This window comes from Naumovozyma dairenensis, chromosome 10 (assembly GCF_000227115.2).
Source record: "Naumovozyma dairenensis CBS 421 chromosome 10, complete genome".
Taxonomy (NCBI): domain Eukaryota; kingdom Fungi; phylum Ascomycota; class Saccharomycetes; order Saccharomycetales; family Saccharomycetaceae; genus Naumovozyma; species Naumovozyma dairenensis.
The window spans coordinates 703025-729345 of NC_016488.1; the positions used below are offsets into that span (position 1 = coordinate 703025).

At 32.3% G+C, this 26321-nt stretch overlaps 9 protein-coding genes across 9 annotated transcripts; 5 read left to right on the top strand and 4 right to left on the bottom strand.

Annotated features, from left to right (window-relative positions):
* Window positions 1–47: 47 nt before the first annotated feature.
* FPR4 (peptidylprolyl isomerase FPR4) lies at window positions 48–1334 on the top strand (the record flags this gene model as incomplete). Its single annotated transcript, XM_003672370.1, has 1 exon — window positions 48–1334. One exon carries the CDS (start codon window positions 48–50, stop codon window positions 1332–1334), a length of 1287 nt encoding a protein of 428 aa, XP_003672418.1.
* A 631-nt stretch (window positions 1335–1965) lies between these two features.
* Window positions 1966–4416, bottom strand: VPS70 (putative zinc metalloprotease; the record flags this gene model as incomplete). Its single annotated transcript, XM_003672371.1, has 1 exon — window positions 1966–4416. One exon carries the CDS (start codon window positions 4414–4416, stop codon window positions 1966–1968), a length of 2451 nt encoding a protein of 816 aa, XP_003672419.1.
* Window positions 4417–4834: 418 nt separating this feature from the next.
* Window positions 4835–9448, bottom strand: RSF2 (Rsf2p; the record flags this gene model as incomplete). The annotated part of the gene is made up of 1 exon (XM_003672372.1): window positions 4835–9448. One exon carries the CDS (start codon window positions 9446–9448, stop codon window positions 4835–4837), a length of 4614 nt encoding a protein of 1537 aa, XP_003672420.1.
* A 1292-nt stretch (window positions 9449–10740) lies between these two features.
* Window positions 10741–11784, bottom strand: EFM3 (protein-lysine N-methyltransferase; the record flags this gene model as incomplete). The annotated part of the gene is made up of 1 exon (XM_003672373.1): window positions 10741–11784. The coding sequence occupies one exon, from the start codon at window positions 11782–11784 to the stop codon at window positions 10741–10743; it is 1044 nt and encodes a 347-aa protein (XP_003672421.1).
* A 2256-nt stretch (window positions 11785–14040) lies between these two features.
* MNS1 (mannosyl-oligosaccharide 1,2-alpha-mannosidase) lies at window positions 14041–15861 on the top strand (the record flags this gene model as incomplete). The annotated part of the gene is made up of 1 exon (XM_003672374.1): window positions 14041–15861. The coding sequence occupies one exon, from the start codon at window positions 14041–14043 to the stop codon at window positions 15859–15861; it is 1821 nt and encodes a 606-aa protein (XP_003672422.1).
* Window positions 15862–16162: 301 nt separating this feature from the next.
* Window positions 16163–19372, top strand: NMD5 (Nmd5p; the record flags this gene model as incomplete). The annotated part of the gene is made up of 1 exon (XM_003672375.1): window positions 16163–19372. The coding sequence occupies one exon, from the start codon at window positions 16163–16165 to the stop codon at window positions 19370–19372; it is 3210 nt and encodes a 1069-aa protein (XP_003672423.1).
* Window positions 19373–20029: 657 nt separating this feature from the next.
* Window positions 20030–21712, top strand: UTP9 (Utp9p; the record flags this gene model as incomplete). Its single annotated transcript, XM_003672376.1, has 1 exon — window positions 20030–21712. The coding sequence occupies one exon, from the start codon at window positions 20030–20032 to the stop codon at window positions 21710–21712; it is 1683 nt and encodes a 560-aa protein (XP_003672424.1).
* A 1168-nt stretch (window positions 21713–22880) lies between these two features.
* On the top strand, window positions 22881–23510 carry XPT1 (xanthine phosphoribosyltransferase; the record flags this gene model as incomplete). The annotated part of the gene is made up of 1 exon (XM_003672377.1): window positions 22881–23510. The coding sequence occupies one exon, from the start codon at window positions 22881–22883 to the stop codon at window positions 23508–23510; it is 630 nt and encodes a 209-aa protein (XP_003672425.1).
* Window positions 23511–23816: 306 nt separating this feature from the next.
* SEC39 (Sec39p) lies at window positions 23817–25961 on the bottom strand (the record flags this gene model as incomplete). The annotated part of the gene is made up of 1 exon (XM_003672378.1): window positions 23817–25961. One exon carries the CDS (start codon window positions 25959–25961, stop codon window positions 23817–23819), a length of 2145 nt encoding a protein of 714 aa, XP_003672426.1.
* Between the last annotated feature and the right edge of the window lie 360 nt (window positions 25962–26321).

Consider the following 26321-nt stretch of genomic DNA (forward strand, 5'->3'; position numbering starts at 1 on the left):
ATAGGACACAAACCAAGCCTACTAAATATAAATCCTGTACCGTTAAGATGTCTGATATGTTACCTATCGCTATGTATAACCTAAATGTTGATCCATATGATCCAACTTTAGCTGTTAACAGTGAAACACCTGTTACTATCCGTATTACTATGGCATCCATTGACCCAACGCCTATTGATGACAAGAAACTACCTTCTACTTTGAGAATAATTAAGAAGACTCCAGGATTTGGAGATGATGGTTGTTGTGGCCACGATCACGATCACGATCACGATCATGAACATGAACATGTCGATTCTGAAGAAGAAATTGAAGAAAAAGATTTAGCTAAGAAAGTCGCTGATGAACTTGAAGAAGAGGAAGATCAAGAGTTTCAAGAATGTATTTTATTGACTTTATCTCCTGAAACTCAATACCAACAGCGTTTAGATATTACTATTGCTCCAGAAGAAGAAGTACATTTCGTCGTTACTGGGTCTTACAAGATGTCTTTGAGTGGTAATTACGTTAAACATCCATTCGATGCACCAATTGACTCAGAAGATGAAGTTGAGGATGAAGAAGATTATGAACTTGAGGGCCAAAGTGATAGTGAAGAGGAATCTGATGAATTAGTTTCAACTCCAGAGGAAGATGAAGAAATATATCACGATGCAGAAGATAGATTAAACGCAGAAATTGAAGATGATCTCGAAGAAGAAGAAGATATTGACGCTAAATTAGAAGCTTTGGAAAATGCAAGTGATATTGATGCACACTTAGAGGACTTGATTTCTAAAGATGAAAAGAACAGTAAGAAGAGAAAGCAAGATAAACAGGCTGAACAAAGTCAAAATAAAAATAAAAAGGCCAAGAAGGATAAAGTAGAAGAACCTGTCTCAAAGAAGGTTAAGAAGGTCGAATTCAAAAAAGATCTAGAAGAGGGACCTACCAAGAAGAAACAAGAACCAAAGCAAAAGAAGCAAGAATCAAAGCCAAAGAAGGAAGAACCGCAACCAAAGAAAAGAACTTTGCAAGGAGGTATAATTATTGAAGATCGTAAAGTCGGTGAAGGTTCCGAAGCAAGAAGTGGTGCCAGGGTTGGTATGAGATATATTGGTAAATTGAAAAACGGGAAGGTTTTTGATAAAAATACAAGCGGTAAACCATTCACTTTCAAACTTGGGAGAGGTGAAGTTATTAGAGGTTGGGATATTGGTGTTGCAGGTATGGCAGTTGGTGGTGAACGTAGAATTACCATCCCAGCACAATTTGCCTATGGTAGCCAAAAACTTCCAGGCATTCCGGCTAACTCTGAATTAACTTTCGATGTTAAATTGGTTTCAATGAAATAAGTATAGTTATCATTCATTTCTCGTCTATTCACTGGGAAATTATGTCATCGTATTATTGATGTACTTTGTAATTTTTGTAATTTTTGGGGACTTTTATCTAAATCCTGTATATTCAAATCGAATATTTGTAGAATAGAAATAACTGTCTTTCGCTTTGTCTGTTCTAGACTCAATAACAATTCATTTCGAGAGTAGTTTACTGGAAAAAGTTCGTTTCTTGTCAAATAGTCAATTTTTGTTTATTTTTCGTTATGGGTTTTCGTAACCCCATAGTGTATCCTGTTTTGAATGACAATGTACATTTGAATGAGGAAAATATACATTTACAGTGAAATAAAAACTATGAAATTGTGGTTGTTCGAAACCATATCTTGGTACTTCTTCTTTTCAAGAACTACTAATGATAACTTTGCAACCGAGACAACTTCAGAGAACTTTAAAAATCTTACAACCCTTTGGGTATTCCCCTTATCATCATCATCTTTTCGTTATTATATAAAACAACTAACTGAACCAAACCCGTATATTACACATGAACGTGGTTAATACCTAACCCTGAACTATCAATAAGAAGTAAATTACATCTAGCAGTATTGTACGAATGTGGACAAAAATAAGATATATAAATTCACTATTGTAATAAATACCTGACATTGGTGAATTGACTTGATAACAAAGTAAGCCATTGTAACACTTCGTCTCTATCTTTTGAAATCATTGCTTCATGCAAACCTGGTAAAACGTCTCCTTTGAAACCAATAAACTTATCAGGTGCTAGGATAGAATGTTTGAACCATGATCTATCCTTTAATCCTCTTTGTGTAATAAATAGTTGATCTAGCTGTTTCAGTTTGTTGTTGGCCCTAGTTAAACGAATATAAATTTTGAATTTTTTGAATAGAGACCAAACGGGGAAATCTCTACTACAATCATCACGCAGCAGTGTATTTTGTTTATCGAAGTTTATACTATCTTTCCACGTTATCAAATCAAGAATTTCAGCAACATTTTTTGCTGATTTTAATAACTGATCATCATTCGGGAAAATTTTCGAGAGTGATTCCACAAGGATATTGTATGTTGAATAAATTGCGTTCAAATAATGATGCGTCTTAAAACTTGCTAGTTCGTTTTCTCCAATTGTTAGAGACAATAATCCAATAAATTCGACCATAGTATTGTGTAGCTTAAAATCGACATCCATTGAACCTTGAAGCCATTCAATCGAATCATACGCTGAACCAACATGAGAAATTGGATCATTGATTCCATTGTTTTCAAAGGCGAAAGTAGCCGAAGGTATTCCTAAGTAATGCTGAAAACCCATATAGTCGGAATCCCCTCCAATGATATCGATTGTGTTGTTCGAAGCTTTCGTCCATTCTTCATAGAGAGTATGATCTTCTTCCTTTTTAAAGCTTGTCATCTTTGCAGTCTTATAGATGATATCATTCAATAAAGGATTCGCCGAACAAGTAAACTGTGTTCCTGAAACGGCATGGTCGAGATTCAAATATACCAGAGCATTTCTCTTCAAGAGGGCCATATGTTCTTCTATAAATTCAGTGGATCCAATCATCGAAGGCTGTTTACCATCCCAACTAATTAGCTTGATAGTTCTTAATGGGATCCAGCCTTTTTTCCTTAATTCTTTCATTCCTCGAGCAATTTCTAACAAAATTGCAGTACCACTAAAAGATCTACTGACTCCACCAACTCCCCACGTATCTCTGTGAGCTCCAATAATTACATCCCCACCAGTGAGAATTCCAGGAATAGTAATAACAACATTTGATATTTCTTTAATGGTATGTGTCTGTTCGTTATAAAGTCTCACTTGTAAATTTGGTGGTGACGGTCCGGAGAACCCTTGGAAGCCTTGAATATTACTGTCGTTCAAAAATCGATACCCTCGATTAGTTAATGTTTCTAATATTGGTTGGATTTCTCTAGCACTCATCGGAACAGAGGGGATGCTTGGGATTTTACCTGTTGGCGATAAGTGTTCCATATTCGGGAATTTCGATGGATAACCTGGCGTTGTCGGATCACCTGGTGAATTAAAAAAATATTGAACAGTATCTCTTTCAATACTACTTGGATTTCTTGCTGGCCCATCAGGGTATTCTTCAAATCCATGTCCTCTCGTAATATTCCCATCATCATGGGGATCCCTATAAAGGATAACTCCCGAAGCACCATATAATTGGGCATTCTTAACTTTTAGTCCATTTAATAATTGACCTTGTCGTATTATATGTATTTTTCCTTCAATGTCAATATTATTCTCTAATAATAATTTATAATCTTCTAGAGTCCCATAATTGCTGTAAATGTATTGATTAGTGACTAGCCCGTTTGGAGAATACGCATGGAATCCTCCTTTATATCGTTGATGCTGATCATTCTTGGGGTCATTGTCTCCCTTTTTTTCAAGAAGACAATCCTCCATCATAGCAGCATTGAAAATTGTATTCTCGCCATCTAATAAACTAACAGATGTTAAAATTGGTTCAGTGACCCAAGGATAATAATTCTCAATCTTCGGTATAAATTCCAAATCTTTGAATTGTTTTACCATAAATTCTAAAATTTGACTCTCTCTATCATCTCTATTATTCAATTCATTCAGCGTTTCCAAATGATCAGCAATCAAATGAGGTCTACCGCTCTGGAAAGTATCCAAATATATTCTGTAAATTTCAGCAGTAGTCAATTTAGTTGAATGAAATCTTCTAAAATCTCTGGATAATGATGTTCTTGGAGCAAACACAACGATGAAACTGAAGTATATCATTATTGATGTCAGTATCAAATATATGAACTTTTCTTTATCCATATGCTCTTTCACGATATGATAGCCATCGCTTACTATACTTGTTATGGTACTACTTCTATGTCGGAATGAAGGTTGCTGGGGTGGACTATCTCGAATATCATTTCGTATCATGTCGTTATCGAGTGGAGTTTGTTCTTCAGTTATGGGGGCTGAGAAGGATGATTCACGATTTCTTGGAGAGTGTGTTGTAGCAGGGGTATCTTGATCATTAGAAAATGTCCCATACAAATTATTGCGAGGCATGCTTGTTGATGGTTGATGATTTCGTCACTAGAATGTTAGCAATATTATCATCCAAGAGGCCTTATTTGTTCCTGTTGAAGTCTTTCCTTTTCCTATGCAAGTATTTTCAATATTTAAAGGGACGTTCGTATAATTATTATAGCAAGCAAAACAGAATTTGTACACTACTGCAATGTAGAAACCAGTGGCATTAAATAGCACAATACTTTGGACAACTTCAAGAGATGCATATGATATGACTATTAATACATTATATTTTATTAGTTTTATATACAGATATAGAGGAGGGTATAAAAAAAATACAACTTTCCTGAAAATAGACTATAATACAAATAAGTAGAAGTGGAAGATTTGGAAACAGACGAACTTGTAGCATGTAAACCGCAGGCACATACTCCTTCAGCGAATAGGCTCATTCCTAATTGACGATATTTTGGTCTGATTGGAAGGATGGTTTCCTATTCAATACATTAAATATAGCTCTTGATTGTAATGCATGAGCAAATGATAAAGCGATTGGCCAAATTGGGACGTCACCGAGGATTCTAACACCCAAGTAAAGGCATCTTGATGACAACTTTGCCTTATTGATTATATACATGTTCATTTCCTTTGTAGAATTAGGTCCCATGTATTTGTTAATCATTGCATCAGATAATGGGTTGATGTTGAATGAATTTTCATGATGCTGAGTAGATTGTAATTTCAAGAATTCTAGATACGATTTCATTGAATCATGTTGTGGCAAGACATTTTTTTGAACATTTTCTAATGTCTTCTCAATTTTAATCCACAAGTTTTTGTCTTGTTGGGATAGTGAAGATTTTTGTGCCATACCGTTGTCATCTAAGGCCCAATTTTCAAATTTTTTCAAATACTCTGCTATGGTGAAAGCAGTAATGAAAAGACATGTTGTTGTGAAGATTGGTGTCCTGAAATTAGTTCTTGAACCTGTCTTAGCCACTTTTAAAATTGTAACCCAGGAATCCAACATTAGTATTGAGTAATTGGTTGCCATAGTTAATTTATTCCAATCATAAGATAATTCTTCCAGGATTAAATTCATCTTGTCCCAATCTTGAAGCCAAACTCTATTCATTACATGCGATAAATCTAAACATTTTCTTATTTTGACAAGGATGTACAATGGTATAATCAATCTTATTGTAGGATGATCCTTTATGATAGGCATATTAGTGCTATTTGGTGTAATAATACCACTATTTTTCAAATACAAGTTTTCCCAATATTTAATCATTGAATCAATTTCCATGTCATCTTGACGATTGTTCTTGTAATTCATAAATAATTTTTCATGGATGGACATAATCAATGATAATGAAGTTAATAAAGAGATTTTAGAATTTGAATAGAAGAATTGATTACCATCAGTCAAATAAATTAGACAATCATTATAATGAGAAAATCCATTTGATAATTGAATTAAATCAAAATTTGATTCTAATTTCATACCAAATGAATTAATTATTGAAAGCCATTCATTTGAATCAATCATTTGTTTAGAAAATAAAATTTCATATTGACATGGTAACCCACAATGTAAATCGATTGAATGGAAACAACATTCAATACCAATTAATGACGCAAAGAAATTTGATAACAGTAATGTGGTATGGCATACTCTAATACGAGACTGCGCCAGGATAAAATAATCAAATAATTGGTCACTCGATAACATATTGAAACTTGGTAATTTATAATCTGGAATTGTTTCCATTGGTAAATTGATCTTGTTTTCTTTAATTAATTGAATCAATGTAATCAATTGAGAATCCATATTCTTGATAACATTTAAATCATCTGTAAATATCCCCATAAAAGTTAACAATAAGAGAGTTTGGATTACCCATAATGGGACTGGTTTATTCTTATGAGTGACCTCAACAATATTTTTCACGTAGACTGTTGAAATGATAGATAAGAATTTAGAATGGGATGAATGGAATGCAAACAGAGCACCAATCATTGTCATTGATAATAATAGTGGAATATGTTCTTGAACATTTTGCTTTATGGAAAATAAGTGAATGAATGGGAAATATTTATGGAACCATTTTTGATATAATGTAATATAATTATTTAATTCAGTTACAGTGGGGAATGAATCAGTTTGTAAATTATTAGTTATAATAATTAGTTGTCTAATTTCTTCATTGAAAAATTGTAAGTCATGAATTTGATGTAATGATGAAATGGAAGATGAATGAGATCTTGAACTAAATTTAGTTAATGGAAATGATAATTGTTTTGTTTGGCTTATTTCATTTTGAATTTCTGTTTCAATTTGTAATGGTAGCGAGGTGGATGTTTCTTGCTGTTGTTCGTTTGGATTTATTGAATTCAATGAGAAGGTTGTTGAAGATAAATTATTTATAAATTCTTTGGTCATTGACACAGCAATATCATTAGTTGTATTAATATTATTTGATTGTTGAACAAGTTCTTGATGATTTGGTATGATAATGTTATTCGTACTCGGAGGTATTGTAGCAGTAGTAGTCATATCATCCATATTAACGGTTGTAGTATCATTTCCAAGTTCATTAACTGATGCTGCTTGTAATTCTAGCAACTCATTTTGTAAAAGATCTAATTGTCTAGAGTTGAATAAAGTCGAAAGAGAATTACTAACGGAACTTTTCCTTCTTTTCTTTTCATCTCTTTTGCTATTATTACTATGTGCCTTTTTTTGAGAATGTGCATCTGATGACTTTAAAGGAGTCATGTTCATATTTGAATGAAGGCCAACTATTGAGTTTGTTGTTGAAGAAGAATTTGAGTTAGAAGGTTTGAAAACACTATTACGTCTTGATCTTGCTGATTTTTGTTTTGATGTGGTATTTGTCAACGATAATAATGGATTGGAATGTTTAATAATAACATCACTTATATTGTTATCAATATGTTCTGGAGAATTGGAGGTTGCACAAGAAGAAGAAAAAGAGGAGGCAACAGGTTTATTATTTTCAAAGGAAGATGAAACAGACCCATCCATTAAATTCATGGTATCAATGTTTCTTGGACTTGGATTATCATCATTATTATTTACATTCAAATGATATGAATGTGAACTTGAATGGTGATCTGATGAAGAATTTGATGTGGTTGAAGCATTATCATTATCATTAAAGTTATAAAATCCGACATCATTAATATTTCTAAATTTGATCGTGGAATCGAATTTATGATTTTGATCTAGATATTTATTTAACCATTGATCAGATTCATATCTTAGATCCTTTGGAATATAATTTAATGACAGATCAAAATTATCAGTATTCTTGGTATTAGCAATCATGGAAGATGCGGATGAAGATGTATGTGAAGATGATTCTGAGGATTGTGGTAGTTGCGGTGGTACATTAATAACATTATTATAATTGAATTGAGTCATATTAACGGTCGAATTTGAATGAGAGATATGTAACGGAACGGTGTCAAGTGTATTATTATTATTATTATTATTATTATTATTATTTGAATCATCTTTGTAATAAGTATTGTTAATACGAACACGAGGGATATGAGGATTATTATTATCGAACCCATTTGAAGTACTTACACCCATTGTCATTATATCAGTTAAAGAAGGTAACCTTCCTAAGAAAGATGAAGGGCTCAACAAAGGAGGATTACTTGTGTTGTTGGTGGATGATGAAGTAGATACTAATTGGGGAGTCATATTTGAAGTGAAAAGGTATGGATTTCTAGGAGATAAAATATTCTGGTGAAATACGTCTGTGCCATTATTATTATCTTTTGTTGAAATTGGATCCAAGTTTGAATTTAAACCTAAGTTTAAGTTTGAATTCGAGTTTGAATTTGAGTTTGAATGAGAAGAGGTAGAAGGAGGATTTGAGAAATCGATTTTCAAGTCCGAGAATTGTTTTTCAAACAATGGATCATCTTCCCTGGCGTTATTGTCATCAAAGAGATTTAATTTGAAACCATTAATATTTTTCGGTAAATCCATATTGTTATAATCTAATATACCAGCATCTACTGCTTTTTCAATAACTTGATCAGTGGTTAGTTGAGGAGTTGAGAAACCAACTTGATGAGGTGCTTCTTCGTCTATTGTTTGAATTGTATCAATGAGCATATTATTGTTATTATTATCAGGAATGAAAGGAGATACTGAAGAAGTATTGGAAGAAGAATAATAATTATTGGTAGTCGGTGCTGTTTGTTCAGAAGATATGAATTGATCTATATTGGGTATATCTCGTGTATATGTGAAAGCGCTTGAAGCAGAAAATGAAGCATGCCTTTGTCTGTTTGTATTATTATTCTTGTTCGTCACAATTTGCGAACTAGAAGAGTTCGTGGAGTTTGTATCGGAGGTGTCTTGCTTAGTAGGAAATGGAATTGGATCTATATTGTCTGTTGATGGTATTGTTGTAGTTGCAACGGACAACGATTGAGGTAATAATAAATCAAGATTTAGGTTCAATCCATTTTCTCTAGCAGTAGTTAATAAATTTTCTAATTCGTCTTGTAATAATTTATCCTTTGATTTTATGTCAATATTATTTAATTTAATAAAATTCACAATATCATTCGTCAATTGTTCATTTGATTTATTGGTCATAGAATCCAACTGTAAAGTAGGTAATAGTGTCTTTTTGTTTCCATCAATTTTGATGATATGTCTATAATTATCATGTTGATCTGCTTGGTGAACAAGTGAATTATATGTTTTTGAGTTATTTAATATGGATGAATGTAATTTGGTTTGATGTCTTAACACCAAATCTCTTCTTGCGAAGCAACGTCCACAGAAGATACAAAGATATGGCTTTTCTTGAGTATGAGACCTTTCATGTCTTTTCAAATGTTCTAATCTCACGAAACCTCTCGTGCAAGTCGGACATAAGAATGGTCTTGGTTTATCTGTCTTGATTGTTCTTGATTTCTTAGGTATAGGCACAATGCCTTGTTTGTTATTGCCTTTGACAGCGGTGGTCGTGGGAGGACCAGTACGGGAAGTGCTATTAATTGCATGTGTCATTTTTGCTTTTCTTGCAGTGGAGTGCAGTGACAACTAACGTTAATATGTTAAGTATATCTTCACGTTTTCCTAATCGTTCCTATATGTTTTCTTTTGTCTATTTATGAGTACCAGCCTCGAAGTATATAGTATAGTCGCTGTTGAATCTCGAGAAGATTGTTGTTTAAAGTGTAACAAAAATACAAGTTAAGAAAAGAATAAGATATTGTGCTCCCTACCTTTTGCTTTAAAGGGAAGGGTTGCTTTATTTACGTATGATGTAATGGTACGGTATTGTATTGTATTGTATGAGTTCTCGAGGGCATAGAAGTGCAGAAACGGAATTTTTTAGAAAAAGGAAAACCGAAAAAGGAAAAGCGACTCCTTCCAGCCCCCGGGATCTGGCCACAGATGGCACCGTGGGTAACTTATGTGAGATACCGCCAACCTCCCTTCGACAGAACAAGAGGTATCCGTTGGGGAAACACGGGTTTTGGAGAGCTCGGGGGTAATGTCACGTGGTTGGAACCCAAAATAAGGCTCCCTCATGGCTACCCCACACTCCAGTCACGTGAACATTTGGAGCCTGATTACCCGCATGGTCTGGAAATCAAGTTTTTCTCTCTCTTAGGGTTTCCAATCATTGATCGCCCTCTCGCCTCACCTCGCCTTTTTTAATTTTTGAAAGAAAAAAACATTTTGTATATAAACTCGAGGAACAATTTCTAATATGTTAAGAACTCTCAGGTCGTGTTTTTATGTATTCTAAAATATATCTTTCTTCATTTAGTTTCTTCTTAAAAAGGGCAATTAACTCTGTCCAAAAGTTTTCCACCGCTATAGACAGTACGACCTCGTTCTAATCATTTTTCATAATGATATTAAGCTTTGGTTCGTGATAAGCGGTTTTTTAAGGATAGATCAAAGGCCTTCCTATAAGAACTCGAGTGGAGTTTTCTTAATCGTTTTGATTAATTTTTACATGAGACTCGAGTGTCAGAGGAAGTTTATATTATCTCACTTTTATTATATTCGTAAATTGCTTTTAGTAGAACCTTTTTTCATGCGATTTGTAGTCATTTGTCTTCTTGAGATTTATATCAATAGAATTTACTGATGAAGGTTTAGGCAGTATCTCTTCACTTTACTATTATGCTAGTATAGTTTGAATTTAGCCGCCAATAGATACTCTGCGCGGTGTAAACACTATTTCTACGATATATAATCATACATATAAAAGTTTGATGATCATGATGATTGATGGCAACAGAACGAACATCCAAATAATATTGATTGACTCTAAATCTTACAATCTATATATTCGAAATCTCATAAATTCGAATGGGTGCTATTAACGGCCGAAATATTATTTCATTAATCATCTTTTCTTCACCTATTGGATCTGATTCCGTACTTTGAATTATTTGAACCTTCATTCCTAATTCTTCACATTTCCTTTCAAAGAAATTTATAGTATCAATATTTCGAACAGTAGCTGATATTATTGCTTTACAGTCACGGTTCTTATCCATAAATTGCTTCAAACAAGCACATAAATCAGGTATAACACTATTATCATATGTAATATCTGCACCAACAACTAATCCAATCTTACCGTTGTCCTCTCCCGCTATCTTTTCATTAGGATCATTCCACCATAATTTCCGTAATATTACATTCTCATCTTCTATATTTACATTATTGAGTTCGAAATTTTTATTCAAGATACTAGAAACTAGTTCTGAATCACCATCTGTAACATAAACTTTGTCTCTTTTTATACCTTTTTGTAGATCATTTTCTAATATACAAAGACTAACAAGCCCAGTACCTGCACCTAATTCAATAACATCAGTCTTTTCTATTAGATACTTTTCACAGTTATTAATTAAAAATTTAGATAAATAAACTGCACCTTCCCATGTACGAAACCCAGTAGTACTCTTACCACTAATAATGTTCGGTTGCTCCTNNNACACCTTAATCTTAATATTTTCATTAATTCGATACATTATTATATCTGATGCCTCTGCATCATATTTGATAGGAATTAATTCCATATATTTCTCATAAATCCAATCTTCCATGGAAAACAACGTTGCATCATTATAATATGATATTATCTTCATTGTATTATTACTATTGCTACTACTACTACCGTTAATCAACTCATTCAATATATTCTTAATATAGATTTTGTTTATTAAGCAAATCTCTTCTAATTGACCAACTAATTTCGGAATTGTGATCTTATCAACATTTTCAATTATGAAATCGATCAATTGATTCACCGGATATCGTTGTTTCAATCGATCTTCCAATAATAAATCTATATCAGTACCATCATTATCAGTCATTATTCGATATTGGATCCCTCACTGAATAGTACGTAAGTACTTACAGAATTTGAAGAAGTAATTTTTTTTATTTCATTTCCAGATTGTAAGCAAGTCTACTTGTTATTACTTTTTTTTTTTCTAAATAACAATCATTACCTTTAAAACATGAATTTTGCAAAATACACAAATTTATAAAAGAAAATAAGAAAGTACAAGGATTATCTTATGAAAGTTTTAAGACTGCCTTTGCAAAGTATATCTATCAAGAAGTTGCTAAAAAAATGATTCAAGAGAACAGCTTAGAAAATTACTTTGTTATCTCAACTTCAATTCAGACTTGAACTGATTTTCACTTTACTCAGAAACACAGATAAAAACCTAACAACTAACGTCACTACGGGAGAATCAACGACTCAAGATTTGTAACATACCATTTATAGTTCTTTAGTAATTCTTTCAATTTTGGCTCAGTTACCTCCGACATCTATCAATAATAAAAGACATGCTAATAAAATGATATTATTTTATGCTGAAGGTCATCTTATTCCATGTGTACTGAGTGCCATTAGATTGGACGTCTATCAAAATAATTAAATAAACTGTAAAGGAAGGAAGAAGTTTGAAAGCTCGAAGAGGGATGACATTGCGGACTTGTTCAAATATGACGATTCCAAAGTCAGAGAATGAAGTTAATAGGCGGTAAAATTGTTACTTGCTCTTTACCTTCTTATTTCCACGCTAGGAGACGAATTGGAGTTTAGATTTACAAGATTGGTTTGTTCGTACCAGTCTTTCTTTCCATAATCAACAAAAGCTCTAATGGAAAAAGAAGTCTAAGAAATCAGAACTAAGACACTCTGTACTACTAGTATTATACTGCATCAATCATAATAATAAGCCCAAGTAATATTATGAAAATATACAGAATACTATATGAAATGAATTTTATGCAGTTGGGTGGGTGTAGTATCTGTCCAACTAATCTAAAACCGGCTACTTTTTACTAAGGATTTATTACTTCCAGCACGGTATCATTGCCAAACAAAATATGTTGTGTTATTCAATCATTATGAACAAATCGAATGCGATAAGATTTGAACTTTGCAATTTAAACCATCAAACCTTACATGAAGCAGACATGTCAATCTTTGCACTGAACTGCTCACGAATCAAAAATATCACTATTAATTAACTGATTCCTTCATCATCTAAGGCTGATCATTCATGTTTTAATTGCCATCTCTGAACACACCATGTGTACTTTAATATTGGCATATGCTTGGAAAGCTCAAGTGATAGCGTACAACCAAATCAAGAACTATCTCCGTGCTACACCTCATTAAATAAAAAAGACGTTATATACCTTTTATTCAATCAGAAAGGCACTGAATTTTGACATATATTTTTTCGATCCACAACATATATATATATATATACCAAGGTGTTCTATGCCAATGGAAGCGCTATGATTAGTATCTATGGCGATAAGCATGTCATTACTGCAGTAATTGAGTTATTCACTATCTAGTTCAGTTTTTTTTCTTTGTCCTACCGTCTACATGTTGTTTCTAGTGCCCTTACTTAATTCACTGACTATAGTTTCTTTATTTATTCTTATAATATATAATGAGATTAGTTTTGATGCGGAAGCTCTTGACCAATTTATATAAACAATAAATCTATATAAAGGTGCTCGCTACTCCTACTATAATTCTTCAGAGAAGGTTCTCTTCTTTGAGTTTATAACCAAGTACGTATTTCATTATGAAAACACTAAACAAAAACAAATATGTCATTCATTCATTTCCTCTATGTTATTGAACAATGAAATTTTTAAACCAGCGCCAGCCTACAGGCTATTTTGCATTTCCATTATCTACCGCTGGCTGTTTGTCCATTTGGGTAGATAGAAGAGATACTTCATACATAAGAAATACCAGAAACAATTGTGACAGAGTGCTATATGGGAATCACATTAGAAACATAATGGAAATTGAGAATTGGGAACATATATAATACGGCACGTGGCCGGAATCACAGAGAAGAAGTAAAGTGTGTTGGTAAACCATATTTATTATTAGAACTGCTACGTACATATAGATGCATTAAGTGAATAACACCATTTTAAGTAGCATTCATACACAGGGAAATACAACGAGCTGTTCCACTGACTACACTTCTTCTAATCATTACTCTCTTTTTAACCTAAAGTAGTAGTTACTTGATTTGTTCTTCGAGGTCCCCCATAAATAACCATCTATACAAGTCTTTGTCATGGTGCAGAGGACAAAATTAACCAAAACTGGTAAAGGCGCAACCAAAAAGGACTACCAAAACAACAACGACAAGGCTAACGAAACCAAATCTTGGAAAAATACTAGTATTATAGTGGCATGTTTAGCAATATGTACTTATTTTTATCAATCTGATTTCTTAAAGGGTAATAGACAACAATTCCATTATGAAGTACCAACTTTAAATAGATTCGATGAAATTAAATCCACCAAGGATCAAATTGAAACCATGTTCTTACAATCTTGGTTAGATTATTCCACCAAAGGTGGTTGGGGGTATGATATTTATCATCCACTTTCACACACTGCTAAAAATATGCCTCAATCGAACCAACCATTAGGTTGGATTATCGTCGATTCCATAGATACCATTATGTTAATGTATAATTCTACTTCATTATACAAAGATATTTTCCAAAATGAAATATTAAGAATTGAAAATTGGATTAAGAATGATTTATCTTATAAAGATATTGATTCTGAAGTTAATGTTTTCGAAACTACTATTAGAATGTTAGGTGGATTACTTTCCGCATATCATTTATCATCCTTGGAATTCCAAATACCTGGTTCCAATCCAACGATTTATTTAGAAAAAGCTATTGAATTAGCTGATTGTTTGACTCCTGCATTCATACAATCACCCACGGGGATCCCATATTCAAGTATTAATTTGAAAACAGGTCAAGCTATTAAAAATCATCAAGATAATGGTGCCTCATCAACTGCTGAATTCACCACATTACAATTAGAATTCAAATATTTAGCATACTTGACAAAAAATAAAACATACTGGGAATTAGTGGAAAATGTATTCCCGCCGTTATATCATAATAATGATATTTTATCCCAGGATAAACTCGATGGTTTAGTTCCAATCTATACTTTCCCCGACACAGGTCATTTCTTTACTGAAAATATTAGGTTAGGTTCACGTGGTGATTCATTTTACGAATATTTATCTAAACAATTCTTACAAACAAATCAACCTCTTTATAACATCTTATACCGTCATTCTGTAAATGGTATCAAAAGACATTTAGTCAATAAGACACATACATCAAATGAATTGACTTATATTTCTGAGAAACCAATGGGTCTAACTGCACCATCTTCACCTAAAATGGATCATTTAGTTTGTTTCCTTGGTGGTACCATGGCCATGGGCGCTACTCGTGGGTTACCAATCAACAAGGCAAGAGTACAACCATGGTGGATTGACGCTAAAGATGATATGGAATCTGATTGGCTTTTAGCTCAAGAATTGACTAGGACATGTTATGAAATGTATCATCAATCTCCTTCTGGGTTGGCTCCTGAAATTGTAGTGTTTAATGATGGGTCCGTACAGTATGAATTTGATGAGGATCAGGATTTTATAGTGAAACCATTAGATAGACATTGTTTGCAAAGACCTGAGACTGTAGAATCAATCATGTTCATGTACCACCTATCGAGTAACGAAGAAGAGGATGATGAAGCTAAGAAGTATCAATATCGAAAATGGGGTCAAGAAATTTTAAATTCATTCAATGATAATTCTTGTATAGATTGTGAGATACCAAGTGAGAAAAGGTTTACAAGTTTAGATGATTGTTGGTCTATACCAACTGTTAAGAGAGATAATTTAGAAAGTTTTTGGCTGGCTGAAACTTTGAAATATCTATATCTTTTATTCGACGACGAATTTGATACAACGAAATTGACTCAATGGGTATTTACCACTGAAGCTCATCCTCTTCCCGTGTTATCACCAGAAGAATTAACAAACATGGGACTAACAACTACCTGGTCTTTATGAATCAAGTTCGAGTGCCAACTGAAGTTAAAAGACGATTGGCGATGGATAACCCGGACGACAAATTTTTCGAGAAAAGTGAAAAAATTGAAATAGTTACATATAGAAAAATATATATTATATTATATAGATTTTACAATCAATAAAAGAGAAGAGCATCGCTGATTTGATATCTTGACCCAACAGCACTTCTTTTACCTCAAGACATAGGCATACCCTATTAAGAACGTGTTATACAATACGTGCTGAGATTGCATTATATTCCAATAGAAAAACACAAACAAACCGTCATCTCATTCTTCTAATGGATCACAATACTATACTGCAATGTTTTGCAGCTACTTTAGATCAAAATTTTACTATTAGATCTGATGCAGAAACTCATTTGAAGCAATTTAGTTCAAACCAAGGGTTTCTCCAAATATGTCTAGATATTATCTCCTCCAACGAGGTGGATGATAGTATTAAAATGGCTGCATCATTATATTTCAAAAACAAAATCGCTACTAGTTGGAACTCTAAATCGTCATATGCTTCTGCTACAAATACTATTGCAATAAATAAAGATGAAAAATTATTAATTAGAGATTTATTAATTCAAACAATGTTAAAATGTTCCAAAAATTCACCTCGTTGTATCAAAGTTTTGAAATATGCATTATCTGAAATTATACTTAATGATTATCCTGAAAAGAGTTGGGAATCATTATTACCTCAATCTTTTGAATTGTTATCCAATTCAAATAATGATATAGATACTATTAACATTGCATTGATTTGTATCTCTGAAGTGTTCCGTACTTATAGATGGAAATATAACGATGCAAGACAAGATTTAGAAGTTTTAATCATGGAATATTTCCCATCTTTATTAACTTTTGCAAATGACGTATTGTTTAATAACGGTACAAATATGAATAACCAACAAATTGGTGATTTAACTAAATTGGTAATCAAGACCTATAAATTCGTTAGCTACTATGATTTACCATTCGTTTTACAACGCCAAGAATTCTTTATTCCATGGGCTAATTTTTTCGTGACAATTATTCAACAAGATTTACCAATAGAGTTCTTAAATTCCACTGCAAATGATCCAAGTTCAAGAAGCAGAAATCCATGGGTGAAATGTAAAAAATGGGCTATGGGTAATATATATAGATTATTTTCTAGATACGCGGTTAATTCCATCACGAAAAAATTTGAATATAATGATTTTAAAACTGTATTCTTGAATGAATTTAGTCCACAATTTTTACAATTATTGTTTCAACAAATTGAAAAATGGGGTAATGCAAACTATTGGTTAAGTGATGAATCATTATATTATTCATTGAGTTTCTTTGAACAATGTATATCTATGAATTCCACTTGGAAATTAATTTCTTCACATTATTTGAACATTTTACAACATATCATCTTCCCATTGTTAACTCCAAATGAAGACACTCTAGAAACTTTTGAAAATGATCCACAAGAATATATTCATAGAAATTTGGAACTTTGGGATGATGATTATTCCCCAGATTTAGCTGCAATTTCATTCATTGTTACTGCAGTTCATAAACGTAGCAAGAGAACTTTAGAACCAACTTTAGATTTCATTATTCAAGCATTACAATCAAACATGTCTAATGGCAATGATATAACACTAAATAATGCTGTTCAAATTGAATCCTCTTTAAGAATGTTTTCAAGTATCATAGATAAGTTAACACAACAAGATTCTCCATATTTGAATCATTTAGATGGCTTCTTAAAGAAGTTTGTCATTCCATTTTTCAATTCTAATTTTGCCATCTTAAGAACTCGTGTTTGTGAAATTTGTTCCAAATTGAATCCAATTGATATTAAAGATCCAGAAAATCGGGTAATCATTTTCAACGGCATTGTTTCATGCTTCAATGAATCCAAAGATGATTCATTACCTGTCAATTTATCCGCAGCATTAGCATTACAAGTATTCATCGATGATAACCAATTCAAACAAGTTGTTTCTGAATATGTTATCCCCATGATGGAAAGATTATTACAATTATCAAATGATTTTGAAACAGATGCAATTTCTGGAGTCATGCAAGAATTCGTAGAGCAATTTGCAGAACAACTACAACCATTTGGTGTGGAATTAATGAATAATTTGGTTCAACAATTTTTGAAATTAGCCATTGAATTAAATGAAGCGGCAAATTTTGATCCAAATACAATTATCAATGTGAAAGATATGCCTGATGAAGGTGATAAACAAATGGCTGCCATTGGGATTTTATCCACTGCTATTTCTATCTTATTATCTTTTGAAAATTCTCCTGATATTGTTAAGAATTTAGAACAATCATTTTATCCCGCTGCTGAGTTTATATTGAAGAATAATATGGAAGACTTCTATAGAGAATTGAATGAGTTTATTGAAAATTCTACATTTTTATTGAGAAGCATAAATCCAATCATTTGGAAAATTTTGGAATTGATTGGAGATAATAATAAGAATGAAAATTCCATGATTCCATTTTATTTGGAAGATTTCATGTTATCATTGAATAATATTATAATTTATGGTAAAGAAGAATTATGTAAAAATGAATTCTATACAAAGATCATTATAGAAATTTATGAAAAGGCAATTCAAGCTGAGGAAAATACTTTAGATGATATGAAAAATATTTTCCAATTATCACAAATGATGATACTAGCATTAGGTGATCATTTACCATCAATTTTCAAAGAAAAATTCTTAACTGATGTTATGAAGGCAATTATTGAAGAGAAGGAAGATGGATTAAAGAAACACATTGTGTTTGCTGTTACGTCATACAATGTTATCACTGCTAGTTTATGTTCAAGTTCTCCAACTTTGACATTACAATTTTTGAAGCAACATAATTGTCTTGAATTATTTTTACAACTTTGGTTTACCAATTTTATTCCAAATTATACAAGAGTTTATGATATTAAATTATCATTAATTGCTGTTTTAAATATATGTTGTAATATGACAACAAATGCTTTCCATACCTTGGGGTTGGAATCTTTGTTAGATCAAATTGGTAAAGTTGTCGTTCAATTGATAGCCAAATTACCAATTGCCATTAAAGAATTGAATGATAAAAAGAGAGAATTTAGTAATTTCGACGCTAATAAATGGGATGATTCTAATGGTGTTTTTGATAAAGCATTTAATGATGATGACGAAATCGACGAAAATGCTGATGATGACGAAGTTAATGGTGATGAGGAAGCTGATGATGTAAGGAAATTGATGGATATGTTAGAGAAAGATAATGGAGATGATTATCAATTCGTACATTCAGGTACATTTAATGAAGCAGATTCATTTGATGATTTAGAAGAAGATCCTTTAACAGAATCCATTTTACACAATATTGATGCATTCAGTCTGTTTAAAGAATCATTTGCTAACTTAGAACAGAACGATGTGACAAGGTATCAAACTTTAATGCATTCATTAAGTGAGGAAGAAATACAAATATTAAGACACACACTATCTTTATAAGAACTTTACTAAAAAAGTTGAAAACTAGAAGCGGGAACAAAAGAAAAGAGAAAAGAAACAAAATCATAACAAGCATGTATATTCTTGCAAATATATATATATATATCATTGCACGATTATAAAATATAACGTAATTTAAAGCAAGCAGGGAAGAATAGACAAGAAAAGACAGGAATAATAATCTAAAGGATCGTCTTATGATGATCCATTTAGTAGCTTCTCAAAAAATGTTGATTTTTCCAAATTGTGACACAGTATCTCTGGTATTTGTGTAAATAGCTAAGCTGACTCAGCTAGCGGGCACAGACATATGGAAGTAAGTTTGATAAAAGAATTGTACTTGAAGGAAAAGAATAGTCTATTATTACTTTACGTCTATTTCTTTTAATAATTAATATAAAGCAACTTTAGTGTTTGTGACGCGGCCCGGGTAACAGGGAAAATTTTTCAAAATTAAAAAACCCACCTCATCTCATCTCATCGCATCACAATCTCATAGAGTACGTATGTAGACTAGAATAAAAGATATAGGAACATAGTAATACAGCTCTGTAGGTCTGGTGATTACTAGCCAATTAATCTTGTAGTATTGTCGAAGTGCCGAGAATAGCCCCCCCCACAGTAAAGAGAATATATCCTTCATCAATACCACTTACTATGACAATTGAACCTAGTGGGTCATTTTCCCCAGATGCAAGCAGATTTGTGATTAGAACTATTACACCACAAAAAAATTCTGTCGATATATATCCATTAGATGCATCCAATGGTTATAAGATCAATAGTTCATTGGTTAGTCATCTTGACTATGAAGCCAATGATTTAGTTGGGAAAGATGTCAATGCATATGCCTGGTGTACTGGCATGGATATGAATGATGGTGATGTACCAAGTCAAACAAAGAGGAAAATGACTGCTGAAAATGATGGTGAAGATGAAGAAAACTCTATGAGAAAAGTTTCTCAACGTGGGGACTTCCTTGTTAATATATTTGACGATGGGAAAATTGTAGTATTTTCTGCGGATGGGAAAGGTATTGTTAATATAATCCGTTTTAAGGAAAAATTGAAAGGTTATGCTATAGATGGTCCATATATTTGGCTACATGATGAAAATGATTGTTTAAAGAAGTATGAATATAATAAAGCTAAGCCTATCAAAACTTTCCATCTAATTGAAGGGAAGGGTGATGTGGAACTCCGTTTAGATTCTACAATTACCACTAATGGTATCACGTATTTGGTCTTGATGTCCAAGAGCGAAGTACTAATTATTGATCCAACTAAGAGAAGACCTAGTACATTTAGGAAATATGGAATTGATAACCCAAGATGGTGTGATATAACTAATGATGGCAAGTTTTTCATTCATACAATAGACGGGACCAATATCTTTGATTTAGAAACTAATCAAATGGTACAAAACTTTGACGACAACACGTGTGTGACGAAAATTTATGATGATCTATTGTTTTGTTTAAGTTTTGAAAATGAAATACTTGTTTATAAACTCAAAGAGAGAAACCTTCTCTGTAAAATTATAGTAGGAGCAGAAACTGTGCTTGATTTTAAAGTTATTGGTCAAGATTTATTGATAGCATGGTTAAATGTGAACGAGCCAAATTTCAAACTAATCTCACTAGATAGCATAAGGGGTAACAAAGAAATTATACTTAATGAAGCCCCAAAATCAGAACAACAACTAGTAGCGGATGGTACAAATGGTCTTGCTGAAGTTGAAAGTAAGAACGAAGAACCTGAAACACAAAAACTAATAAAAGAAAAACCAACTAAAGCTGAACAAACCGAGTTAAGCTCTTTGTTAGTAAAGGAATTGGCAGAATCCGATTTTCGGAATAATACTACAGCTGTTCTAGAATTGGTTGTATCAGAGAAATGGAGTGAACCAAAGATAAAGTCGTTTGTCACACAGAAATTACAAGGGCAAGATATAATTTTGAAATTCACTAACCTAATAGTTATTGAGCTACAGAAAACTACTGATAATAAAGAAATATTGTCTCTATGGTTGAAATATATTCTTCTTTGTAAAAGGGATCAACTAAATACATCTTCAAACAAGTCATTAAAGAAGAATTTGAAACATTTAAAAACATCTTTGAGAATTTCCAGTGAAACATTACCAATTTTATTGAGCATGCAAGGTAGATTAGAAATGTTAAAGAGACAAGCCTCATTAAGAAAAGAATTATCGGAATTAGATTTAGAAGAAACAACTGGACCAGATGGCATTGAATCCGTAGTAGTCAATGAAGGGACTGAAGAAGATAATTTGAATACATCGTCTGCTGATATATATGTAGACGCTACTGAGTTTTAAAAAAACAACGGAAAAGTACCAAAAAATAATGAGCTACCAAAATCAGTGTGATACAAAAGATAGTTTTATAGAACCGAAGTGAATATCATCTTAGGGAAGCATTTAATTATTGTTCATTTGCATATATGTAAGATATAAACTTTATAATTTACTTCGAACCCCCTTCACTCTAACTTCCTATAGTTGCATTAACCTCAGCTAAAACGATTACCAAAACTACTCAAGTTGTCCCCATTGGATCCCTAATGCTTATCTAATGATTTCGGAATATACAACACAGTACTAGCCTTGGTAGTTTCTCTTGGCTATTAACTATATAACTAGGGCCCATAATGTAATCTAATCTAAGTAATGAAATTCAACAAGAGAAGCTAGGATCCGTACATTTAAATTCATGTCACATATTCTGCCTGATAATATCATCTAAGAGGAAAGGAAGTCTTTTCATAACTATGATTGTGGTAGTACCACCTCTCCGTTGGATTTATTCTACAATTTACCAACCCATTACTTGAGCGTCCGTTTTCAACAGGTAGTCAAATTCGTCGACATAATATTTGAGGTTTACGACCCCCTCTAAAACCACGATGGTCATACGTTTAGAATTTAGTCACTGACCTGTCATAAGAATAGATCTCTTCAATGGTTTGAACAAGAATTGAATTCTACAACAGTAACACCTAAGAGGCAAGAGCTGTCAAGTTTTATATCTTCATTATTCCAACGCTTCCTAACTTTACTCAAGTAAGTAGCATAACTCGATCATCATCCGGTGACAGTGGTCAGTCGGCTAACTAATTAGTAGTGGAAAATGTTTGTACATAATCATCTTTATCTGCTTCATCTACCCACTTACGTTACATATGTTAGTACCAGTTTACGTACGTAACTTTACGTACTTTTCTGGGAGGACGAAAGCGATGCTCATCGCTGGAACTGAAATAATTTATATAAATCTTGTCAGAAAATTTTTCACTTCGAGCTTTTTTGGTCTTTATTTGTTTAAGATTCTCGAGGAATAATGATAGAAGAGGCTTCCTTTGTACATTTGGATTATCTCTTTATCATTCATTAGTAGTATCTTTTTTTCTCAAGATAGGTAAGCCAAACTGGTACGACCATCCGTTCATTCTAGTGCATATAAATATTATAAGTCCATCACGAAAAAATGAGTAACGCTGATAAGATGTACATCTCGTACAATAACATTCACAAATTATGCCAAAAGATTGCTAAGCAAATCTTAGAAAGGAATGAAAGACCTGATATCATTATCGCCATCACTGGTGGAGGTATGATTCCCGCTAGAATTATTAGATCTTTCTTGAAAGTTAAAGGTCAAAAAAACATTCCAATTCAAGCAATTGGGTTATCTTTATATGAAGATCTTGGTTTAGATACTACTGTTGAAACTATCGGTAAAGAAGTTATCAGAACACAATGGTTAGATTTTATGGCATTAGATAAACATTTCGATTCTTTAATTGGTAAGAAAGTTTTGATTGTTGACGAAGTAGATGATACTAGAACTACTCTACATTATGCTGTTTCTGAATTAGAGAAAGAAGTTGTTGAACAACAAAAAAGATTAAATAGATTAGATGAAGAAACATTGTTTTCTGTCTTTGTTCTACATAATAAAGACAAACCAAAGAAGGCAGATTTACCAAAGGAAATGCTTGAATCTGGTCGTTATTTAGCTGCTGTCACAGTTCCTGACAAATGGTTATGTTATCCATGGGAGGCTGAAGACATTGAAGAACACACTAACTTGGCTAAATTACAAGGAAATGATTGATCTGTATTATATTATAGGTAGCCTTAATAGGTTATATAACAACATATTGCATGCTATGTCATTTTAAAAACTTCTATTAAATTAAATTTAAATCGCCCGAAACTACCAATATGATCGCAGCATAATTTATATCCTTCATGAGAGATAGTACGTATATTATATTTTATTATAGATAAAGTATCGCCAAAGTAATGCATCTATATAGTGGATTCTTGCTCTTTTGTTTCAATTGAATGAATTGCATAGGTGTTTTTTACTCAGGATTCAATTAAAGGGAACGATGTCTACGGGTACTATTAAATATTATTATTTTTCTAATGAGTACTTGTCATTTACAAGATCACGGATACTTAATTCCAATTCTAGTCCACTCCAATATGATATAATAGGTTCTACTTCTTCCACTGGACAAACATATAATAATTTACTTAATATTTTCATTTGTTGCATAAGTATTTCTGTAGGGATCTCATTATCAAGCCAATTCGGATCAATAAATTTACCCACTTGATATATTGTCAACCAATAGTCGCACAAATTGAAACGTTCATCAGTCGCTATGCCACTCGTTTCAGATTGTTGTCCTATGTATGTTTTAAACTTATCGAATAGTTCCATTGTTAGTTTATATGCAAAATTGAAATCCATGTTAACCAATGAATAATCAATATGTAGAGTCAATAATCGCATATATGCAACAATAACATCTTTTTTTTGAGCCGGTTTCAATTGATTATGATTTATGAATGGACATTGACATGCCATTGCTACGTTTAGTTTTTTCATTATTTCAAAAGTGACAGAGATGTCTTTGTATATCGAATTATTGGATTCCAATAAGATCGATATAAGCCCGGTTTCTTTTGTCTCAAAATCTAATATGTTTGATGGTTTGAAAATGTGTCCCTTTCCTAGATTCATTGAATATTTGGATAAATCATCAGACACATCCAGTAAAGTTTGTAAAGAATTTAATTCTTCCTTCGTTATTAAGTCCTGTCGCCCCTTTGTGTGCGCTTCTAGTGATAATAAATTTAAAACTTTACGACATTTGGTCATTCCAAGACTCTTTTTGGATCCATTAGTTGAGTTATTGAAATAAATCCAAAAAAATTTAAGTAATAGCTTCGTAATGAATTTTTCTTTATATTGAGTTACAACCTCTTCTAAAACATCAAATTCCCCTAAGTCTAATACGGTTTCCAATAAAATTGATATTTTCCTTTCTATTGTTAAATGTGATAATACCATATCATTATCTTCGTGAACGATTGAATCAAAAATATCCTTTATCTTAGCATTATTAATGGAAGGTTTGTTTGCATTGGCACTTAGTTCTTCTTTACAAATAGATGCGAAATGTGCTAATTGGGACGATTCTGTACCTTTATTGATTAGATACAAATCTTTGAAAGAATCTTTACTTTTAGAAAAATTCTGCATGAATAATAAATATTTCTGTAGGTCATAATAATGCAAATTGTCATAATCTGTTAACATCACTGAATTGTCTGCGGTAACATTTACTAAGTTACTTAGAGTCGCGAGAGTTGTAAACTTTAATAAATTACCACTATTTTCAAATATTATTCTTAATAAACTTGTCTTAAACGTGTGAATCTCATCTTGAGGTAATACCGAAGGTAAAATGTCAATTAAATTGTCCAACAATTCATAATTTTCCTGATTATCCATAGGAAATTGGGTTACAGTGCAGAAATTATTTAAGAAGGAAGTAAATGATTTCGTATATTGCAAATAAGGTATTAGTTCTTTTTTCATATCACCACCTTCTAATATTAAAGGAAACACAGCGATAGGATCCATTTTGGAAAAATCTTTAATTTTTAATTTGGAGCCTAATCTTGAATTTATATAATTCAAAGGTTCGATAATGCATTCGATCCAATCTTTCCCTTCTTTATTTATATGAAAGTTGGAATGAGTCCATAATGGTTCATAAAATGAAGTCATTTCTGGTATGACTTCATTGCATACCAAAATTCTAATTTGTAACCATAGGGATTGTAAATCTTCTAAAGAGCTCAGTGATGTTTCTAATGGGATAATATTACTACTATACAACCCATTTAACTTTGATTCAATGAAATATTTAGTAGAGAGGTATCTAGTATTAACGATAGTATTCCCTACTTCCACCAATGGAATAAGGTCTGGATTATTTTCTAATAACTTCACCACAAGATTTTCATCGCTTAAAGAACCATCGTCGTTGGCACTTGCATTATTGTCATTATCGTCATTTCCCAATTCGATGGTAGGAAATAAAGATATTAGATTCATCGGATCATCTAATTCAGGCCAAAGTATACATGCTGCTTTGATGAAGTCTAAAGAATAATGCACATGACGTAAAATTTGTGAAAGGTTTGTTGAGTCTGCCTTTGATGCAAACACACATGCTAATAGATACAATTGTTCTTTGAACATTGTGGCTAAGGTAGAAGAAGCAACTGAAGTAAAGGAGGTATTCTTGAGATGTTATGGCCACGCTCTGTTCGACCAACTGTTTTAAACTATCACTCACTCAGTCAATCATCAATACGTAAGCTGTCTCATTTATTATATTAGACCATACTACACTAAACATTATATCTATATATTTGTTCAGTTTGATTTGGGGACCCTAAACAAAAAAGAGGGTTAGAAATGTTTACCCTAGACTTTAGAAGCAAAAAACAAATTAGGTCTTTATTTATTGACCAATTTCTGATTTGTTTCCATTTAGTTTCCTAGCACCTATTTTGAGTTTCAAATAAAAGTCTAACCGTATGTCCAATTCAGTGCGTA